Source organism: Festucalex cinctus, chromosome 14 (assembly GCF_051991245.1).
Source record: "Festucalex cinctus isolate MCC-2025b chromosome 14, RoL_Fcin_1.0, whole genome shotgun sequence".
Lineage (NCBI taxonomy): Eukaryota > Metazoa > Chordata > Actinopteri > Syngnathiformes > Syngnathidae > Festucalex > Festucalex cinctus.
The window spans coordinates 14,820,698-14,842,623 of record NC_135424.1 but is presented as its reverse complement, the minus strand read 5'-3'; the positions used below and the strand labels follow the sequence as shown (position 1 = coordinate 14,842,623).

At 40.5% G+C, this 21,926-nt stretch overlaps 1 protein-coding gene across 2 annotated transcripts in view; it reads right to left on the bottom strand.

The window, feature by feature from the left end:
• Window positions 1–1,712: 1,712 nt before the first annotated feature.
• Window positions 1,713–21,926, bottom strand: part of slx4ip (SLX4 interacting protein) — a 33,117-nt gene continuing 12,903 nt past the window's right edge. Inside the window, exons 5-9 of one of the 2 annotated variants that reach the window (XM_077495002.1) lie at window positions 13,765–13,842; window positions 12,678–12,766; window positions 3,238–3,344; window positions 3,064–3,160; window positions 1,713–2,973 (exon numbers count right to left, since the gene is read on the bottom strand). In XM_077495002.1, coding sequence (XP_077351128.1) covers window positions 2,500–2,973; window positions 3,064–3,160; window positions 3,238–3,344; window positions 12,678–12,766; window positions 13,765–13,842 — 845 coding nt within the window. In that variant the 3' untranslated portion in view covers window positions 1,713–2,499. Of the gene's footprint in view, window positions 3,161–3,237; window positions 3,345–12,677; window positions 12,767–13,764; window positions 13,843–21,926 lie in introns of both variants that reach the window. The other variant, XM_077495000.1, reaches the window with a different exon arrangement.

Below are 21,926 nucleotides of genomic sequence, written 5' to 3'. Positions count from 1 at the left end.
CGTCTGTTGAATTCCATTCCATTGCACAAACCGCAATGTCTCACATGTACTGTGAAATTTGTTGGACAACCTCTGACCTGGAGGGGGATTTTCAGTAGTGCTGTACAAAACTGTCTTGAATCGAGCATGTACAAAATTGTCCAGGAGGAAAATGAAGCTTCCTTCTTTTGACAACGTTCCCTTACTCAGAATTGTTCTCTACAGCAAGACAACACGCAGTCACAGAACCAGGTCGGGAAGACCACCAGATCAAGACTCAAGCCTCTTGAATCTGAGCAAACGGATTAAGATCAGTCTGTTAAACATGTAAACTGCACTTTATTAATGTAAGTAGTTAAGAAACCAACCTACAGTATAAATGGACAAACCAGACAAACTGATTATGGTCTTATTTTGTTCTACATAGTTGTTGTAAGGCATCCAACATAAATGAGTTATAAATATAATTAATGTTGTCTGTACTTGATTTAATAGAACCTGTCAGCATTGCAGGCTTGAGAAGCTTTTCTTACACTTCTGCAGATTCTGTGCAGGATTAAAGCCAATGTGAGAGATCTTAACCACCTCTTGAGAACAACTTAAAACATCTCAAAGCTTCAAACACTTGGGTGAGTTTCTCCAAAACACCATACTTGCTTTTTCTTCCTACGATTTGGCCTCTGTGTGTTATTCAGCTCCAATTACATCAGCTCCTTCTGAGGAAGCCACCACTGATCTTGATGGTTAGTGTTGGACGGACTTTCACTGTCAATGCGCTCAGCGTCAGGCTTCTGGAACGCGCGAGCGGGACATTGAACAGATCTCGATCATATATCATCGTGGTTGTTTTCCAATGACAACCGGGCAATTTATGTGCCTGTCAAAGATGCACTGTTTTTTTGTTGTTTTCCCCTGGGAGATCATAAAATTTCTGTCCAGTAAAGCCAAGGTTTATTAAAAGAGTATATTTTCGGGTGACATGTCATCAAGTACAGCATCATAAGTTTTGAATTGGATTAGGAATGCCTATTAGACTGTCGTTACGCTGCACTCTGGGGACGTGTGGCTCTTGACAGACGCTCAGCTGGCACCGATCGTGTACGGAAGCCTGGAACTGCCAATGTGGAGTCAACATTTTGAAAGCGAATTAAATACGTTCAAACATACTTGCGTTAGCATGTATTTGCAAGTATGTTCCAACGTGCTTGGAGGGTAAATACAACAAACTTACCCCCCAAAATAAAGCCACAGTGTATTGACTTGCGCATGCCCAGTTGCATTATGGGAAAAATGTTTTGAGCATTTAGCCTACAAGTACATTCAAATGTATTTACAAGTACGTTTTTGCAAATACGTTCAGACTAATTTGCCAATGAAAAAATGTTTACTTAGTTTTTAAACATAGTATAATGTAGGTCAAATGTGAAAAACAAAAAAAACGCCATTTTTAATAACCCGTCCCGTGGCATTATGGGAAAAATGCAAAAAAAAATTTAGCATTTAGTCTACTTGTACATTCAAATGTATTTGCAAGTACTTTCGAATGTATTTGCCAGTCAAACATGTTTACTTACTTCATTTTTGAATGTATTGGTACACCGTAGGCCAAAATGCTGAAAAATAAAAATAGCATTTTGTAACCTGCGCATACGCAAGTCAATATACCCTGGGGGAAGATTGCTAAGTTTTTAGCATTTAGCCTACATGTACGTTCAAACAAACAAGCAAAAATGTATTTACAAGTATTTTTGTATTTGTAAATACGATATTAAATACATATTTGCCAGTCAAAAATGTTTACACCACAATGGCGGCTTCCGTAATCGTGATCTCTTGATGGTGCTAGCGTGCCAAAGCCAAATAAAAGCGCTAATCTTTCGATCATGTGTCTTTGCTGTGCGTTTCTGCGCCGCAAACACCAAAATGAAATCACATGACGCAGCAGCGGGGAAACGTCTGGTGGAGATACAGTACGTCACGTAAGTACAGAAATGAGTATGAATGGAAATTCTACATGAATGAAAATGCTCTAAGAATAAAAAAACAAACAGATGAAATAAATCTGGGAAGCGCAATCAATCAGAGCAGAGCTTGAGCAGGGAAAGTGGACAGTTTACAGACACATGGGAGCCAGCATTTCAGCCTAAAAGCCATGACGTACTTACTGCATGGCTCCTGCCTGTCTGAAATCCCCAATCTTCAACACAAAACCCGAGTCTAAACTCCAATTAAGGGTTTTTGACTTTCATTTGCAAGCCTCTCTTGACCACCGCTACTTATGGGTGGAGGCGAAATCCGTTTCAAGTATTTGACAAAAACATAACTCAAAACGCTCATGTATCAATTATGTGCTGTGTATTGGATCTGCATGTGTGGCTTTGTGTGAAAAGAATAGTCATCGTAGTAAAAGGCCATATGTGTGTGTGTACAAATGCGAGGGCGGGAGGACGACACGATTTCGTTTCGATCTGGATGGCGTCGGGCATTTTTTTTTTTTTTACTGCTGCTCCCCTGTCCCCTTCAGGACCTCTTGAGTCGTCGTAATCTGGAGATTCTGGGCACATTTTCACTTCCCTCCTCCCCGCCTGCGGATCTGGAACTAATAGAGGCGCCCGAGGATGCAATCTTGACAGATAGGCCCCTCCGACTTGCGGCCGGCCTGTTTTGCTTCGTCTGCGCTGTGTTATTGCTTGCGAGGGGGAGCCTCTGGTCCCGTTTCCCTGGAGTAAGCAGCTCCACTTCCACTGTGGTTTTCGTGTCGTCGGGGAGCGGGAAAGCCTTGGACCCCGCGTCTGGAGGAAGAGGGTCGTGTTGGGATATTTGCGTGAGGCGCTCACTGGAGCCAGTTTGCGTTGCGGCCGGAGGTCGGTCCGCTCCTGTCCGCTTGGCCTTCAGTGGGCGAGGGTCTTCGGAATCGCTGGGTTTAGTCCTCTTGCTCCGCCTACTTCCTGGACTGATTTCGCGCCGGCAAAAACTTACTGAGGCCAAGTTTGGCTTTGTGTTGTTTGGAGAACAATGATCAGTTTTCCGCAGGCCAGAATTGGAGCATGGTACCTGTTGCTCGAAGTTGTGAGGGTCACTTACATCACATTTGCCGCTTTCAATGCAGACTGGTTGCGCAATTTGCTGCTCCCCCACAATGGGATCTCGGTGCTCTTGCTGGACATGAGATTTTTGGGCTCTGAACAAGACAAGCAGATACTTGAGCATCCTGTCTAACTGGAGGGGTCGGAAAGTTCTGAATGAGATCATGCTTACATCTTTTGAAGCACAGTCTTCTTTATTTTTGCGGCGCAGTTGAAAGACTCTTGGATTTCGCCCTCTCTGGAAAAATATTCAGATCGGCTTTGTTCGCTCAGCTCGGTCTAGAGAGGACAAACAGAATCCGTGTAAACAAAAAAATATTATCCCTGGCATCCCTCGGAAAGTTTTGGCTCCGCTGCAGACAGCTGTCATCTTCTGGCAGCAGCATTCAACAGATTGTATTAAAAAAAATAAAAATAAAATCAGAACACAATTAGATCAAGAAAATATGGTATTTGAAGGAGTACATTACATTAGTTCTCCAACATTTCAAATACTTTGACAGCCACATTGAGCAAACTTAGATGAAGACGCATTGAAATGTTGGCCATTAAATATTTATGACAAAGTCAAATTATTGGTATTTCTTTAATTGTGAACTCACCCCCACAAAAATATTATTGACAATAATATATTCGACAAAGCCCCACTCGCCTAAATACGGTATTTTGTTTAATATTGTGTTAGTGGAATATGAGTTATGCAGCAAAATCCAGCATTTGTTAATCATTATTAAAAGGCGGCCATTTTGCCGCTTGCTGTCGAATAAAAATTATATCACAGTTCCTCAGGGCTCAGGTGACAACCAACCACTGCTCACCTTCAGAAAACAGGTGAGCTGTGATTGGTTGTTGATCTTCAGTCAACAGCTAATGGCAAAATGGCCGCCCCCTGAGATGGCTAAAAACATTTGGATTTTGCCGCATAACTAATATTCCAATACACAATATTACGCAATATTAACAAAAATACTGCATTTAGACTAGTGGGCCTTCATGGAACACATTATTGTCAAGAAATGTTTAAGGTTGACTTCCCCTTTAAATGTTGAACATGTTTGATTACCTGTCGTGAAAATGATAATGACTATCTCGTGGATTGTAAAGCATGCGAGAAGAAAAACAACAGTGATGAACACCTGAATATACAATTGGTTAAAAAGCTACTACATGTGAAACGAAAGATATGACTGAAAATACATCACAATAATTAACCAATTGAATTGCTAATTATGAATTTGGGTTGGAGGGTTTGTGATTGTTTTAAATTTAGAATGGTCTCACGTGAATACTAAAGTTAGAATTGAAGCATTTTGGGGGCAAAAATGAGGGCAAAAAAAAAAAAGGTTTTGCAGGAACCATAGATAATTAAAATGTACGCTACAATGATATATGATTGTGGATGCACAATATAATCAATGACAATCCAATTATTTGTTGACAATACTGTATCCTCAAAAAGAAAAAGAAAAAAAAAAAGGCATTCTATGGTTAAAACATTGTTTTTCAGATCATTGCTACCCTCTAAAGTGGTTGGTAAACTGATTAGTCCAATATGAGAAAAGCCAATGTGGTGAGCTCGGGCTTGGCAACAGTCTCCAAACACATCATAGGAAAAATTATTTGTGACAGTTACATAGAGTGGAGAAAGCAATATGCTGACAGGAGCATGGAGCCTGTGCCCTAAAAAGACTTCAAGTGATTTCTTATTATTTGCTGGGAGACGGACTGGCTGTAGAGGATGACAAGGGCGTGACGTGACGACTGAGACACCAAGAAACAAAAGAGACAAGATAACACGGAATTAAAAGAAAAAGTGAAATTACTCTTCATCTTGGCCCAAAACACAAGAAAGCTCACACAGGAAGTGTTCCAAAGATTGCCTTTGGTTTACTGACTGAGTCGTGTAGGCACAAGGTCAGTCTTTTGACGCTCCTTTTCTTATCCTCGGGTGGACGACTGCCTTTGGATTGGGGAAAATGACCCAAATACAAACACATGCCCAGCCAACACAACAACAACAATTCTGAGGAAGTTGCGGGTGCATTATCAAGCCTTGATGTGCGCTTTCGTCCGTTTACTATGAATAAACGGCCGTTTGAAAATAAACTTGAAAGAAAAGTCAACACGAAAACGATAGGAGGTTCTCAGAGAACGTTTTGATGCCTGCGCAACTTCAAAAGAGTGGAAGAAGGAAGGGAAGGGAAAGCTGTTGGATATATATATCGAGGAGGACAGACGCACAAAGTCGGAGAGGGAAAACGGATGGCCGATGATGCTTCATCACCAGAAGTTTCCAGGAAGCAACTAGTGAAGTGGATGAATGGCAAAAGATGATCAGTTTGTGCATGAATAATAATAATAATACGTTTGTACAATGCCATAACATTTACAGCCATGAAATGTCAGTTCTATTGCTTATAGTGAGTCTCTTGACACCCTGAGGCTTGTGCATTCAAAGGAAATCTAACCGATATCTGATGAAGATTACACGTGTAAAGCTGACAAGACGAAAAAAAAACAGGATCCTGTCAAACGCACACACGCACATGTTGAAATGTTTTAATCCTTAACTCAACTGGAGTTTTGAAAATGAAATTACGGCTTTTCATTCAAATGCCTGAGAGCAGAATTATCATGGCAAGTATACAAAAGGCTTAAATTGGCACCACGAATAATGATGATAATGAAAAAACGCTTTCACTGCTGGAGCAGAAAAAATCTCCTGCAGAGAAACGAGCCCGCTGACTCCGTCCCTCACCCTAGAGAAGAAGAATGGCCTGTTTGTCTAAGCTCACCACATCTCCCCTGTGCAAAATCAACCGACGTGCATGGGCATGGACTTGGTGGAAATTGAAGACAGTTTTTTATCCCTTCAACAAAGAGGTTTGTGGATACACCCATATTGTAAGGATTAACGTAAGCCCACCAGTATGCGCTCATGTTGTGCAAAACAATCAAGGCAGCCGCAATATGACAAGAAAACGGGACAGAGGCACGTGTCATCTGGGCCTGCGCTTGGCCCAGGTGGAGAAGATCGCATGCTCCGGTCCCTTGGGAAAGTTGCAGCGTTGACTGTTGTGAGATGGGAACAACTGAGGCGTGCTGAGATGATGAGTAAACACAAAGGCCCATCCAGAGCGCAGAAGATGCATGTGTGTGTGAGTGTGTGGAGGGGGGGGGACTGGAAACACATCTGCTCTGCCTTTGATCCAAACTTCTGCAGCCCAGCACGCCACTCACCTCCGCTGCCCACTCTGCGCCAGACTAGAAAACAACGGCCACAATCCGAAACACTTGCTCTTCCTTCCCATGCTGCCCTACCCACTGCTGCTGCTGACTCACCATAGGAGCAACTCTTGAAACAGGATTTGAGTGGAGAAAGGTCAAGGGAAACTCTCTTACTCTAGTTTGTGCCTCATGGATACAAATAGCTGCACTTGCACTTTTGTTGCGCTTTTTAGTCAGATCCAACAAAATGGACTCAATACAAAGATGTTATTGTAACTGGTGAAATAGCTGTCAAAATTTAAATCGACACAATTCTAACATCTCTGGCCATTGACTAACTAGAATTCAACGTTGTCAGCCATTAAAATTTTCTTTACAATATGTTCTATGACCATTTTTTTCCATCTCAGGGGGCGGCCATTTTGCCACTTGCTGTTGACTGAAAATGACATCACAGTTGCTCAGGACTCAGGTAATGACCAATCACGGCTCAGCTTGCTAACATCACATGACCAAACTCAAAAAACAGGTGAGCTGTGATTGGTTGTTACTTGAGCTTTGAGCAACAATGATGTCATATTTAGTAGACATTGTGGCAAAATGGCCACCCCCTTAGACGAATAAAAATTGGTGGATTTTGCTTCTTGACTTCCAGGCTGACAATGCTAATAATGCTAAGTGAGGCTGTGAGTAACAGTTTTACTTCACTAAAGCCCAATTCACACTGACCGCGGAAAGGACGCGATGCGTTTCCTGTATGGCTTCCGCAAGGACTGCAATTCACACCGCATGCGTTGCGTGTCCGGAATTCTGCTCCCGACAGACCACAAGATTACGTGGGGTTTACGCTGGAGGGCTGAGTTCACCCAATAACAACCGTGTATATAGAGTCCCATTTGTAAACAATAGCCCCGCTTGTCAGTTGTTACATCGATATGCTTTTTGGACATTATTTCTGGGACTTCTACGATGGCTGGGTAAGTACATTTTGTGTTTAAATAGTGTCATTTTGTCATGTTTAATTTATTCTGAGCTCATTTTTTCTCTTAAATGTCCGACTCGTATCATGCTATGTAGCTAGCTAGCTTCTCTCCCCAAAAAATAAAAACGAGTTCGAAAACTGTTTTATTTTTAAATATACCGGATTTACCTTGCTGCGAGATGCCCGATTTCCTGTCCGGCTCATATAATTTCTTCAGCTTCACGGAATTCCGCATGCGGCGTCCGGAAGAAATTGAGCGCTTGCGGAAACCTTCCGCATCGCCGCAGTCGTTCCGCACTGCAGACGCACCGCACCAAAGCAGGTGTGAATTGACACGTAGACTTGAATGCGGTTCTATCCTTGCGGCGGCCGTACGGAGAACGCACCGCGTTCGTTCCACAGCCAGTGTGAATTGGGCTTAGGAACATGGTAAAAAGTATAAAGTGTTATTTTGGATTTGTTTGTATTAGCGTACTGAATATGTGCACATCTTTAAGAGACGCTAAGTAGCACAATTTAGCTTCTTTAGCTAACAAAACTTGCTTTCACCATGAATAGTCAAAAAAGCTCGTTTTAATTTCTCCAGGTCTGTATGTTTACCACCTTTTCCAACTACGCAAGATGAGTCGGCACACTTCAATTCATCTAAAGGTAACAACAGTCTTTCAGGAAAACCTGGGTTTGGTTTATCAGCGGCATGCTATTGGACAAAATATCACAAGTGAGGATTCTGGAGGTACAAGGATTCCGTTGGATGCCAGCAAGTGATTAAAATAAAGTTGAAACTTGAAGTGTTATGTTGTTACGTTATGGTCAACAATGTATTAAAGAAATACTCAAATATTGCCAAAAGTATATGTTTACATGCCTAGACTTGCACATGGATTTAAGTGACATTCCATTCTTAATCCATAGTTTAATATGTCAGTCCAACCATTCAGGACGGCTTTCCACAAGGTTTAGGAGTGTGATTATGGTATTTTTTACTTTTTATTTTTTTTAACCATTCATCCAGAAATGCATTTTATGAGGCTGTTCTAATAAGTTGAGGATATTATTCTGTGGCGGCCAGTCAAGTTTGTTTTGTGCAATGCTGCACAGTCATGTTGGAACAAAAGAAGGGGCCATCCACAAACCTTTCCCACAAAGGTGGGAGCATACAATTGACTATTTGATATGCTGAAGCCCTCAGCGTTCCTTTCACTGGCATTGAGGGGCAAATATTGCGGACAATTCGAGGCCCACCCTCTTCCAACATGACTGGGCACCAGTGCACAAAGCAATGTCCATACCGATATGGAAAGTGTTTGGCATGGATGAACTTGAAGTCCTGACCTTAAGCTGATAAAACACCTTGGGGATGATTTAGAGCGGCGAGTGAGAGCCAGATCTTCTCGTCTATCAGTGTGTGACCTCACAAATGCACTTGTGGAAGAATGGTCAAAAATTCCAATAAACACAGCCCTAAACCTTGTGGAAAGCATTTCCAGAGGATTTGAAGCTGTTCTCGCTGTAAAGGAAGGTCAGACCGACATCACATTCAAACACATGGATTAAGAATCAGATGTCAAGTAAGATTCATATAATTGGCGTCGAGCCGGAACCTCCTATGGTACAATTGAAAAATGGTACAATTTGGTACATTTCATATTTCTTCACAAAACTATACTATTATATTGTAATGTCATGCTGAAACATAGAACATTTTGTTGCACTTTGTAGAATGACCTAACTGAATCAGTTAACTTTTGGATATTGCAATTTTACTTTTTTTTTTTAAAATGGTACGTGTTTATATTGCATTATTACAGACCAAAACTGTAAATTATTGTGATAGCAAAATACCATACTGTTACTGAATCATGGCAACTCCAGCTACCAGTAGATTACTGTTTTTGTTACAACAGTCCACAACTGTGCATTTGATTGACATTAAAACTGTTAACACTGTCGACAGTGAATTTTTACACAATATTTCTGGCAACCTCAGCTGCCAGCAGATTGCTGTATTTTTAACGAGAACAATTCTTTACAGCATAAATGCCAACGTGTCTTGTTTTACTCAGAAATAGACCACAAAAAGACCGAAAGACAATCAAGCCTTACATCAAACTCTAAATGTCCCTAAATCGTTTTCTTTAAATATTTAACGTTAACATGGAAAAGACAAATGAAAAACAGAATGTGACGTAAACACATCATTGTTTTTGTCAACCAAGTGCGAGGTCCACCACAAAACTCATGCTCTCCAATCCAACTGTATGTAATGTATGAGCTCAAGAACCACATCCTGGGGAGGGGAACGCCATAGACAGCAAGGCCTCCGTGAACTGGAAAAATTGGTTGCGCTGAACTTTTCACTGATGACTGTGCTCCACTAAAAATATTACAATCGCCGCTTTCATTGAAGGCCAAACAGCGGAGAGTGCAGAGACATTTCAAAGGGAAACAACAGAGAAAAAAGCTCATAGAGAGCAGCAGGCTGTTGGTCATGGAATGTAATGGGAGAGATGTCCATCCTTGATGTGAGTGCCAAGGTGAGAAGCTACACCAGCAATTCTCAGAGTACACAGGGGAGTTTGGGATCAAATGAGCAACTAGCCCAAGGATTGTTGCCCGTCACATGAATGGACAAGAAAGAACTTGAGGGGGACGGGGATATTGGCAAGAGTGCAACATGACATACGCTGCGTGCACTCTGACACGAAAATACCGTAACCAAACCACATATCTCGCTTTAGTCAACTACATGTGCCACATTTTTCTTCATAACCCAACAACAATAAGTATTGATTCAAAATGCACTTGACTCTTATAAGTACCATGTCTCCTGCTATGCATTATGACATTTCATTTCCTGTGTATATTAAATGACTTATATGCAGGATAAATTGCTGGTACTATTGCGTTAAAAAAAGAAAAACCCACAATGGTTACTAAATAAACTTAACTGAAACTTGAGTGACTGTATTAAAAATAAAAGTTATGCTTCACTATACACACATACCTGATATTCATTTGACAATGCTTTGAATCATTTCATGGCAACCTGCCAATCTTCTCCGGTGATTTTGCCAACAGTGTACATGACAAGACATTTTGAAATACTATGCGATCATTTAGAAAAAGGAAGCCAAACGTGCATTCCAGGGAAGTGGCTGTCAGAATAGATATCTATATACATATAGAGCCTTCACTCTGAGTGGCGCAGTGTTGAACAGGCGTCCTGACTCTATGTTAAAGCCCCGATTATAAAACGACACGTGGTCTGGCTTGTATCATAGCTACATGTCTGATGATTGTAAAATAAATAAATAAATAAATAAATAAATAAATATCTGGGCGGCACGGTGGATGACTGGTTAGCATGTCCGCCTCCCAATTCTGCCTGCGTGGTTCTTCTCCGGGTACTCCGGTCTCCTCCCACATTCCACATTCCAAAGCCATGCATGGCAGGTTAATTGGGCGCTCCGAATTGTCCCTAGGTGTGCGTGCGAGTGTGGATGGTTGTTCGTCTCTGTGTGCCCTGCGATTGGCTGGCATCCAGTTCAGGGTGTACCCCACCTACTGCCCAAAGCCAGCTGACATAGGCTGGAATAAGTGGTCTAGAAAATGGATGGATGGAATAAATTAGGGGTGTTAAAAAAAATCGATTCGGCAATATATCGCGATACTACATCGCGCAATTCTCGAATCGATTCAATAGGCGGCTGAATCGATTTTTTTTTTTTTTTTTTTGTGTGTGTGAATCGATTTTTAAACTTCCATTTTTAATGGAAAAATATTCAGCAAAACGTCTGACTTCGGGTTAGGATTCACACCTTGCGCATGGCAGAATGTTATATGAACGGAACATTAAGCCTTAATATTTTATTTTAATGCTGTTCAAACATGAAACAGATTACAACCTCTATAAGACTGAAATTTCAGATAAATAAATAATACATTTTCATATAAATCTTACACTCTACAAGCTTACTGATTAGTATTTTCTAAATTTGAATGAAAAAAAATCGCAACAATCGACTTATAAATTCGTATCGGGATTAATCGGTATTGAATCGAATCGTGACCTGTGAATCGTGATACGAATCGAATCGTCAGGTACTAGGCAATTCACACTCCTAGAATAAATATATAAAATATAACCCTCACCCCTGTGTCAATCTCATTGGGGCCAAATACACGGCTTGCTCTGTCGTTCATGGTCTCAGCAGCTAGCTTATTGTACCAAGTAGCATGCAGGCTAACTCATCCAGCATTCAGGATGTTTTCCACAAGGACTACAGCATTTATTTACTACTATTTTACAACACCGAAGTGTGCAATAACCAACCCAGATTGGACTGTTAGCCACAATGCAACGGTATATTCTACTAATTTGAAAATTAAAAGACCAACTCCCGGTTCTATAAGTAGAACAGTGTGGTAACAATGTGTCTGCTGATTAAACCGCAATTAGCCTAATTGAATTTTAGGAGTGAGTCTGGCCCCTAATAAAATGTAAAGAAAGATAAAAAAACATCGAACTAAAAACACCCAAGAAGAACCCAAAGGGGAAAAAACCATTGTACTATCCTGAAGTGGCCTTTGTTGGGCTCTTACCTCAATCCTATTCCATCTCCCTTTGTGGAAAGCACTGAAAAAGCAGTCTAGAGAAAGCACTCTTCAAGGCATGGTGCAAAATACATTCAACTGGTGCAGATGTCTCATGTTACAGAAATGATTTGATTGCAGTGTTTGTTTCAACAGTCTGTGCAAGAATATTAGGTCACGGGGGCCATGATTTTTGTACCCAGACTAATTTCAAGTTATTTCCGCAACAATTATGGGTTTTTCTTTGTTTTTATTTTCTTCTTCTTGGCTTAGAGATCATAATCATATGTTTGGAAGCCGCTGTGGATCAAAATAGGGAATTTGGTTCTGCCAAGATATCTCTCTGCATCATCAAAGCCCAACTGTGGTGCCCTTGAGCAAGGCGCTAAACCTTCAACCGTTCAAACTATGATACCATTTGATCATAGTGTTCTCTTGTGTATGCATTTGTGACTATTTAAAAGAAAAATAAAGAAAAAAAATATTTTAAATGACATTTCTCCTTTTCCATGTACATGTATTATGAAGATAGCTGTAGCTTTGTATGCAGACTCTCTTCTTAGCAGAACTGTTTTCTATTAGTTGCAGTCTTGCTTTTCTTTTATTATTACTTTCTTAATTGATTGTCGCGACTCACAAAATATTTATTTCTTTAAGTCTGACTCCAATTCTCTGTCAAACTTACTTCCTGTCAAGACCACCATATACTGTATAAAGTGAGAGCAATGCTGAGCAACGTTTTTTTTTTTTTGCACAATCTTCTGCCAGGCGCCTGGAAGAGGAAATATAGTATAAACAACACTCACTGCGGTTGAGCTTGGTTTTGTATAGTGCACTGCGGCATCCTCTGGAAGGCTTACACACACGACGTAGCGCTCAGGAAACACATGCAATTCTGCAGGCAAGCAAAGAAGTAACACAGATCACAATAGTAAATATTGTGGTCTCAGCTTTAATCATGAATCAATGTCACACAAAAGGAAATGCGGTGGGAGGGACAAACCCATACCAGTTACTTTCCCTCGGAATAAATGTCAAATGACAGTGTACGTCTATAGCTACAAAGTTTTATGAGCGTGAATTATTAGCTCCCGAGAGTATTACTTACCATCATTTAAAAACACAATTGTGTTGCCACAAATGCATTAGATTTATTGCTTTGAGTTTAAAATAACCCACTTTTATTGTTATTATTATTTATTTTATTCATTTCAGATGGGGTTATTTGAGAAGAGCAATCTACATTTTGTCCCATTGAGTTAAAAAGATGCCAGATTTTTTTTGATTTTTTTTTAAATGTAAAAAAATATATTATACTTCTCTTTTTGCATATAACCACTATAATTGGCTAAACAACCTGTACGTACGATGGTCGATTAAAATGTTAAATTGCCAGAAAACAATGTACCGGTAAATCATTGTGAGCCCAATTAGACGACCTATGACCTCAAGAATACGGGCTAATTTGATGAGTAACAGACCTGCTGAGAAAGTCATCATCTCCGTCTGCAGCAGGTCAGTACTGTCTCAACATCCCCTCCCCGAGGGATCAGATTTTAACTTCACTGACAGGAAGAGAACCGCGTTGGTCCCATGAAAAGGTGGCTAAGGGTCACAGACACTACATGGGCCATGGAGCTACATTTCCACTGCACTCAGAGGCAATTTCTCTCACTCTCAGGCCTCTGGCAGGAACCACTTAATGTCGGCTGGTTCCCAACAACACCCAGAGCAGGTAGGTAGAGACAGGACATTAAAGTGAGGGGGAGAAACATCAACATATAGAATCCAAATGACTTGGTCTTTCTGTGGGAAATTTGGCTGAACATGAGTCATTGAAATATCCTTTTCAGATTCAGTTGAAATTGATTGTAAAACATAAAGTTTACATACCACCATAGTGCTGCTTGACAATACAGCGAAGGTTGAAGTGGCGCTTCAGAAAATTGGCGACTAGGTTGAAATTTTTACCTACAAGGAAAAACAAGGATAAAATTAAACATAACTCAGAGGATTTGATAGAACAGAAGGAGTATGTATGGAAAATTTGAGACACTTAAGATACAGTACATTATCTGCGGTTGACTCGAGAGAACTGTTTCACTGACAGACTGAATATACAGCACATGAATGAATGGATGAATGCTTCATCCAATGAAACTCAGCAACCAGAACAAGTTTTGGACCAACACTCCTCAACCAATCACAGACTAAGGGATGTCTTAATAAATCATTTTCTCCTTTGAGAGACTTGCAGAAATAACACAGCGATAGCGGCATTGTGGCTGCTCATGGATTTTGTCCAGTGATGCAAATCTAACACTCAATTTGATAACGGCATAAAACTGCTTCTGTTATTGTGTAAATTACTGGTTAGGCAAAGTCGCTGCATGTGGTGGACTTCATAACTTCTATTTCTAGGTTTTTTCCAAGATGGTACTTTTCCAATATTATTACACCCTATCTTTTGTTCTCTCATAAACTGACCTCAACAGTAGGAGTGATTCTTGTTTTCCTTTGCACTTTTGTTAATTTATTACAAATGAATCCTAAATTCAGAGTTGTTTTGTCGCATATTTTGTAGGGATGTCACGATAAGGGCAATATCATGATATTGTGATATTAAAACTGCCACAATATCGTCATCGTCATGTTCACAATATTTAAAAGGAACACATCTGTTTAAAAAGTCACGTTGATTTCCATTTGTGCAGTTCTATACCCTCTAGTGGCTAGTTTATCAGTGCAATTTGATTTTCATTAGGGATGCTTTGGCCTTCTATGTTTAAAATCTATGCTAATTGTCAGATGAATGGCAACCTAATTTTCTTGTGAAGTGATCAATGTGTGCTTGCATTAGCAAGTAAGTGCCTCAATATTCTTAATAGAGATTGTAGGTGGTTTACATGCATTGCTGTTATGTACAAAAGCAAAATATCGCACTTTTTTTGTATGAGCTCTTTTTTACAATATTGTGATCTTTTTTAAATAATGCCAAAATATTGTGATAATTATCATATCGTGACCTTCATATCGTGATAATATCGTATCGTGATGTTTGGATATCGTTACATCCCTAGTATTTTGGAATTTATCCCTCCATTGCAAAGTGACTATTCTGGCTGTCATTGATTTAATTGGCATTTTATGTATCAAAAGGTATTTGTGGCATTGGTTACTTCTATCGATATCAGTACATTCTCAAGACTTTAATACGCGTAATGATGTCGGTCTGGGGGGGAAAAAAAAAAAAAAGCTGCATCGAACATCCCGACTTGAGAAACCTTCTCCAGGGCCTCAGCTCTATTTTTCATGGAATGTTCCTCATGGTATGCAAAATGCGCTGGATAGACACAGTGGCCTGTTGCCTAATCTGGTAGGAATTTGTTGACTAAAAGCAACAAACAAACACACACACACACACACACCCCACACACACACACACACACCCACACACACACCATACAGTCCTTCTTTGTAAACCAGTCAACATTTCTAAATAGCTAAGTAAGACAGCTCATCTCATGGAAAAGCCAAAGTACTTAAAAGTTAAGTGACTTTAACTTCTTTGTTCTTGTTTGTATATTTATACTAGTACAGTCAACCACCGCTATTTGTGGGAGAAATGGACCGACTAGGCCCATGAATAGTGAAAATCCGCGTATAATTGATGACGGCACTGAAATCACGTTTAAAAAAATTTAAAAAAAAAATAAAACAAAAAGGTGATCTACAGTTAAAAAATGTCCGTTGTGGTGTAGCAATTGTAGCATTAAACCCGTTTACCACACAGCAGGACAGAAAAGCGTGAAGATACATGTTTGACTATTTCCATTTCTCTGCTATCTGATCTGAAGTTCAGCACAAAACCTCTAATTATCGTCTTCAAAAAGAAAGAAAAAAAAAGTTGTCTTGTGATTTTTTATTTTTTTTTAAAGATAATGATGTGCAATTATCCAGAAAGCAAGCCACAAAACTGCCACAGGTGTTACAGTTAAGTCCACTGCCTAGTAATAAATGGCGGCTTTTAGCTTTCTTTTAATTCTTAAGTATTTGGCATGACACAGAGTAGTTACTTAAAAATGCCATGGAATTTTCAACAATGACAACTTATGAACGTACAATATTACCCCCTCGAGACAGAATAATACTTCTATGCTCAATTAAGTTGGATTCCCAAAATAATCTTTGCAGACATGACAGGAAAAAGTCTGTAAGTAATGCTGTATGTGTGTTTGTGTGAAGTGATGACAGGGGAAAAGCACTTGAACTGAAAATGGATGGGAAACCAAACTGAAATGATAAAAATATTTCTGTAAGAACCGAGCTGTGCTTTATCCTTTCTCTGTCTTGCATTCATTATCCTGCCAAATTGCATTATGGGTTGGTGTGTAAGCAATACTACTGTGTCTAAAACCCAGATGGGATTTCAAGGTGAGGGCTACAATAAAATAAGGGAATGGCAAATGTATACCGTATTTATTTTCACAGCAGTGGTTAAATAAAATTAATGACATGAACTTACATGTAATATAGATGCCAAAGATGTCCACGTGATTGTCAATGTCAATGGTATTTTCTTTGTTACCGTAATATTTGAGACCCACACAAATTCATACTAGTGATGAATCCCCACATGGCTCTGTGATTTTTACAAATTAATGACCAATCTAAAGCGTTGAAAGTGGCTTACTCGTGTTGACGATGCTATGCTAATAGCGCAACAAACAATGTTTGGTGTTTTAGGATCCAAGAATTCCAGCCGACACCAGCGACATGTTGATCATCAACTCAAACTTTTAAATGGAATGCTTTAAAAAAAAAAAAAAGTGGGGGGGGGGTATAAGATAGTAAATCAGCAGACGCCTATTAACCATTCTGGATGTCTATTCAGCTGGAATGCAGATTTATATTTCTGTGTCGTTTTCCCTGCCCATAAAGGCAACAGCGACCATTCCAGCTCAAGTTTCCTTGCACATTCATGACTTTCTGTGTTTTAAGAAGCTTTAATTTAATCCATTAGTTTTATGTTTAGTTCTACAACTATTCTCATCGTGTTCCCTGGTGGGTTGAGTTTGCCAATTCCCAGGACAAGTTTAACGGGGACGTCTGGACACAGAGTTGGGAACCAGTGAAACAGCGCGGCCCGAGACATCAGCTGTTCCTCCAACTTCATAACGCTCCGCACATCACAGAGTTGCTCTTGGCCCTCTGCCCGGGTTCTCTCATGCTAAGCTTACATTCATGTTTCTCTCCCACAAACATTTTCTGGTGCCTCCTCTTGACAATGTGAGGTCCCATTCTGTGGCAACTGTAGCCCACAGTGGTGAAGAACACAAAAATGTAGAACATGGACTTTTCCATTTGTACTTGATTCAAGAAACGATAGAGCTGTTTAACTGTTTTGAAACCCTGTACACAACAATATTATGCTGGGTTAATCAAACCGTAAACAAGTCCTCACGCCATGTTTTTAGTAATGTGGTAGATAATGTCGGAACCACTTGTCTGGAGAGTCTACTGCCATGGTGTAATATATCACAGGACAAATACAGAAAGTCCACTGGTGCCAAAGCTTAAAATCTGTACTTGAGGCACACACATACACAAACAAGCACACATCCCTCCAGCTTTCACCACTTCCTTGAAAAACAATGAGAGGAAAGAAAAGTCAACAAACCAAAAGGCAAACAGACTGATGAGGGCAATAAAATGAAACGGACATACTGTAAGACAGACTCTGTCAAAAGCAAGGAACAAGATCGGACTTCAATTGTTTCAGTCGTATCCTAATAGACAGATTCTTTTTACTTGCCTGTTTGTCTTCCATATGGGTTAAGTAGTGGTTTTTGACACACCTACTGACTGTGGCTATGCCTTATGAGCTGCATAAAGCAGACTTTAAATAGCAGGATTTGTCCTTCACTTGTGCTAGTGACTGTTGGCAAATTGGGGGGGTCAATGGCATAAATATTTTTGAAGTGCTGCAAGATACAATTGCACCATCAATGTGTCTGGACCAAACCTTATTTTAAGATCAACACGCCCATGAGCGCTGAGATGACGGTAACAGCAACGTGGGTGCTAGGCAGAAACTGCCATAGGTAGTATAATGGCCTTTGTGCTGGCCGTATGAGTTTCCCTAACCTCATGTAAACTTGACATGGCTGTTGAGTGAAATCGGGCTGACACCCTTTCTATTAGCCATGTAAACTGACGAACTGGGTTTCTAAAATGATGACTTAGAAGAGCCAATGTGCTCTTCTGAAACTTGGCAAAGTATAGTGATAGTAGCAATGTTGAGGGATAGAAGGAAAGATTATCACTTGCAAGGACGCAACCACATGCTGTGAATAACACATTTGAACCAATGCTCAGGTAGAATTGGAATTTGGAACTAAAACAAATCAGTAAGATTTTTCCTACGGGTGAAAAAAACCATTACATTCCGCATAAATGCAGGCTTTAGATGTAGGAAAAGTAAATAAAACTGACATTTAATGAAAACTTCCAGAATGCATGAAAATGCCATGACTGGTAATGTGCAACCTTCCATTTAAAGGGATTACATCACGGTATATTAAGCCCTTCCACAGTTAACTATAGGCATATAATGATTGTTACCTTTGACACCATGGCGATGTAATTTTTTTTATAATGAAATATTAGGTGTTTTACTGTTTTGTTTTTTTTAACGCGGAAGTAAAACGCCCAGTTCAGTATAACCCCGCCTCTCCCCGTGTGATTGCCGAGCCCCCGGCGATACGGCTTTAGCCTGCTGCTGGATGTCTGCATTTGACCACTCCTCTGAAAATGGCTCCTTGCCGCAAGAAATTGTGGAGGAGGAGAGGGAAGAAGAGAAAGGAAAGAAGGTGGAGAAAAAAAAACCATACCTGAGCGGGTCTCGAACCGAGTACCTGCTGCACACGTGGTGAGCGCACTTACCACCACACTATTCGTTCAGCTAGGTTGAGCAGTGCAAATGTCCAATTGTCATTGCACTTTGGCATTGCAAAAGGTGGATAATTCATTTCACTTTTTAAAGTAAAAGAAATGAAAGGGGACAGATTGAATTCATTTCAACAGAATGTTTACTGACAAAGGCTACTTTTGTCACGATCCCATGGAGGTCTCAGATAAAGTGGGAGTGCGTTTAGTACACAGAGGAGGTGCGGGGGTAGGACCGCACCTAATGATGTCACAAAGTGACAACGGCTTGTTTTCTCAGGTTGGGAGGGGCTGGTGCTTGGAGAGCAGAATGACCTAGAATAGAGGAGCAAATGGAGGAAAACAGCACTTTGGTGATGATTTTTGATGAGGAAATAGCATTTTAACATGGCTAAAAGCTCCAAAAAGTTGTTTTCGCATTTTGCTGTCCCTTTAAAGATGATTGATATGTATCGAATGGTACATTTTAAAGTGAAACCGATTCCATTTGATTTGATCCATTGGGATTGCAATTGGATTCAATAAGGTTCAGCTCCGAACGAGAATGTATGATCGGATGCAATAAGTTCCTTGTTGAAAGTAGAAAATCATTTTATACAATACCTTCAAAGACAACAAAAGGCATTTGTAGCTATTGTCATGTTTAGCAATAGAAAACGTGTAAGCTCTCAAAATCCCAAACTATTCATGTTAATTCAATTCAAATAAATATCAAATGAGCAACAACATCAACCCGATTTATATACATTTTTACTTACTTACTTTTTTTTTCTTTTTTTTACCGATTTAAGATATACTGAGATGGATTCATATATTTTGTGCACCGATGCAATCCCATGTTTTACATCAAAACCGATTTGACGATTCAAATCTGTTTTGTTACACCCTCAGTCATGACATGTTGGGAAAACAAAATCATGTGGAGTCCTTTATGAACAGGAGTTGAATCAGCAAGACAGTCAGGCATCAGCACCTAAGAATCCTGCTCTTTTGACATATCAGCTTTGAAGTGGGCCCCCTCCCTCTGTCCTCAAGTGTGGGTGGAGACTTGGAGCTTACAGCAAGTGAGAAATGACGGAGGGAAGGATGAGAGAACATGAGGAAGTTACCCACATGTAAGTGGGGGCTTTCCTGGAAGGACATCACCCTCTGTGTGTAACTGTGTTGTAGCAGAGCACTCTGCCTTATCATCCTGCACAACGGCCACCTGAATCAATATTTGCGCATGAGTGCTCAATTTAACATTTGGGTGACCCTTCGACACAGTTACAAAATACGCCCCAGCATGGTAGCTCAGGACAGCCCATAATGCAGCATGTGACCAAAGTAGTGGAGAGTATTTTCCGTAAGATTCTATATTGTCGAGATAAGAAAAGAGGATTCATTTTGTTATAGTTATATAGTGTGTTGCAGTTGAAAATTCAGAGGTATGTAGGTCACATTGGGTCAGAATCTGTCTTCTTGCTGGTTCCAGAGTGAAACACTGGCCAACTTGATTAATTTCTGGCAAACTAAGTAATCTTAGGATTCACTGATTCAGTCCATATATATGAACCATGACACACATGGCATTACAAGGTTTACAAGATTAATTAAAAAACTGTTCAATATTTGGTTAAAAGTGTTATAGTGCACCATGATCAGCTTCAATGCTGCATTGCATTTCCTTACTGTAGAACAACAGGGCAAATTAAGCACACTGCCCTGAAGTGACACCTGTCCACAAGCAAAGTGACAAGGCTACAGAGAGCACATGACAAAGGGATTTTTTTCCACACCTAAAGTAACAGACAGAAAAAGAAAACAAGAAAACACTTAACTTTAGTTCAAGAAAGTGTGTGCAGTACTCCCGGATAGTTTGTGGTGAGCGGTCACATGAATGTGATCGTGCTAAGGCTCAGGCCCTAATTATATGGGGAAAGGAGTGTAGTGTGACAGCTACGGCAGGGATTGTGGTTATGTGCTAAGAAACTGCAGCTGACCCCGAGGATGAGGTCAAGAAGAAAAAGTGAGAAAACTTCAAGTAAGGATATGAGAGGAACTTGGAAATATAACACTGACCAGGAGGACGCCCAAAAAGTGTTAAGTGGAGAAAAAAAAAAAAAAGTAAATGATAAGTAAATGATGCATCAGAATATTCATTGGGAAGTGGTCAACAGTGGAGTCAGACTATCCTATTAGAAAGGCTTTTAAGAGCCACATCAACACCACATAGTCCTGGGAGGAAGGAGGTTGCCCAGCAGGGGCCAGAGACAGGAGGGTGAGCAGGAAAAAGGGACTGCTCGCTGCAGCGCCTACGCTGATCAAGATCCATTTTGAGCCTGGGCCTTGGAATTCCTTTGTTCCCGTCACAGGTCTCTGTTTCACCCTTGACTTAATCCCGGACTGCCATGCGCCCAGAACATAGAGCAGGGCAGGTAAATCTGCCACTGGCATGCCTCTCTATTTACAGACAAGTCCCAAACATTGCAGCCACTCACATAAATAGTTATAGTCTTGGTGGCTGAGGGAGAAACAAAGAAAACAGTCGGAAAAGCTGAGTCGTTATTCTCGACAAAACAGACCTCCAACCAAGAAAGAATGTGGCTAATTGAACAATTTGTTTAAGAGATACAAATGAGATCTTATGGCCCTGAAACGCAAAGTATTCTTTTTTAATTCACAAAGAATAACAGCACATCCTCTGCCTATTAATGCGGGCGAAATGGTCACTTGTAACATATTTTCCAAGAGTAAAGAAATCCAGCAGCACTTGTGCTTTTCCTACAATGACTATGATCAGGCTGCCTTAAGCCCCCTTCACAGAGCTGCCAAGAGGAGTCAGTGGTACACTGTGCAGCACTAGCAAAGCCCTCTCCCACGGCTATTAGTGACCATTCATCTGGGGAGCCTGGGAAAATGCCTTTGCAGCCTGTAGTGACCATGGGGAAAGAGACTGGCAGGTGTTCCCTCCCTTCTAAGCCCTGACACCTGTGCAGGAAGAGGAAGAAGTACCCAGCTCTGCCATGGGCTGAAATGAACTCCACTGTAAGTACCACCAAGAGCCATTGTCACAAGCACTCCAACACTAATAGGGACACTTTTCAAACACGAGGTTACATGTACAG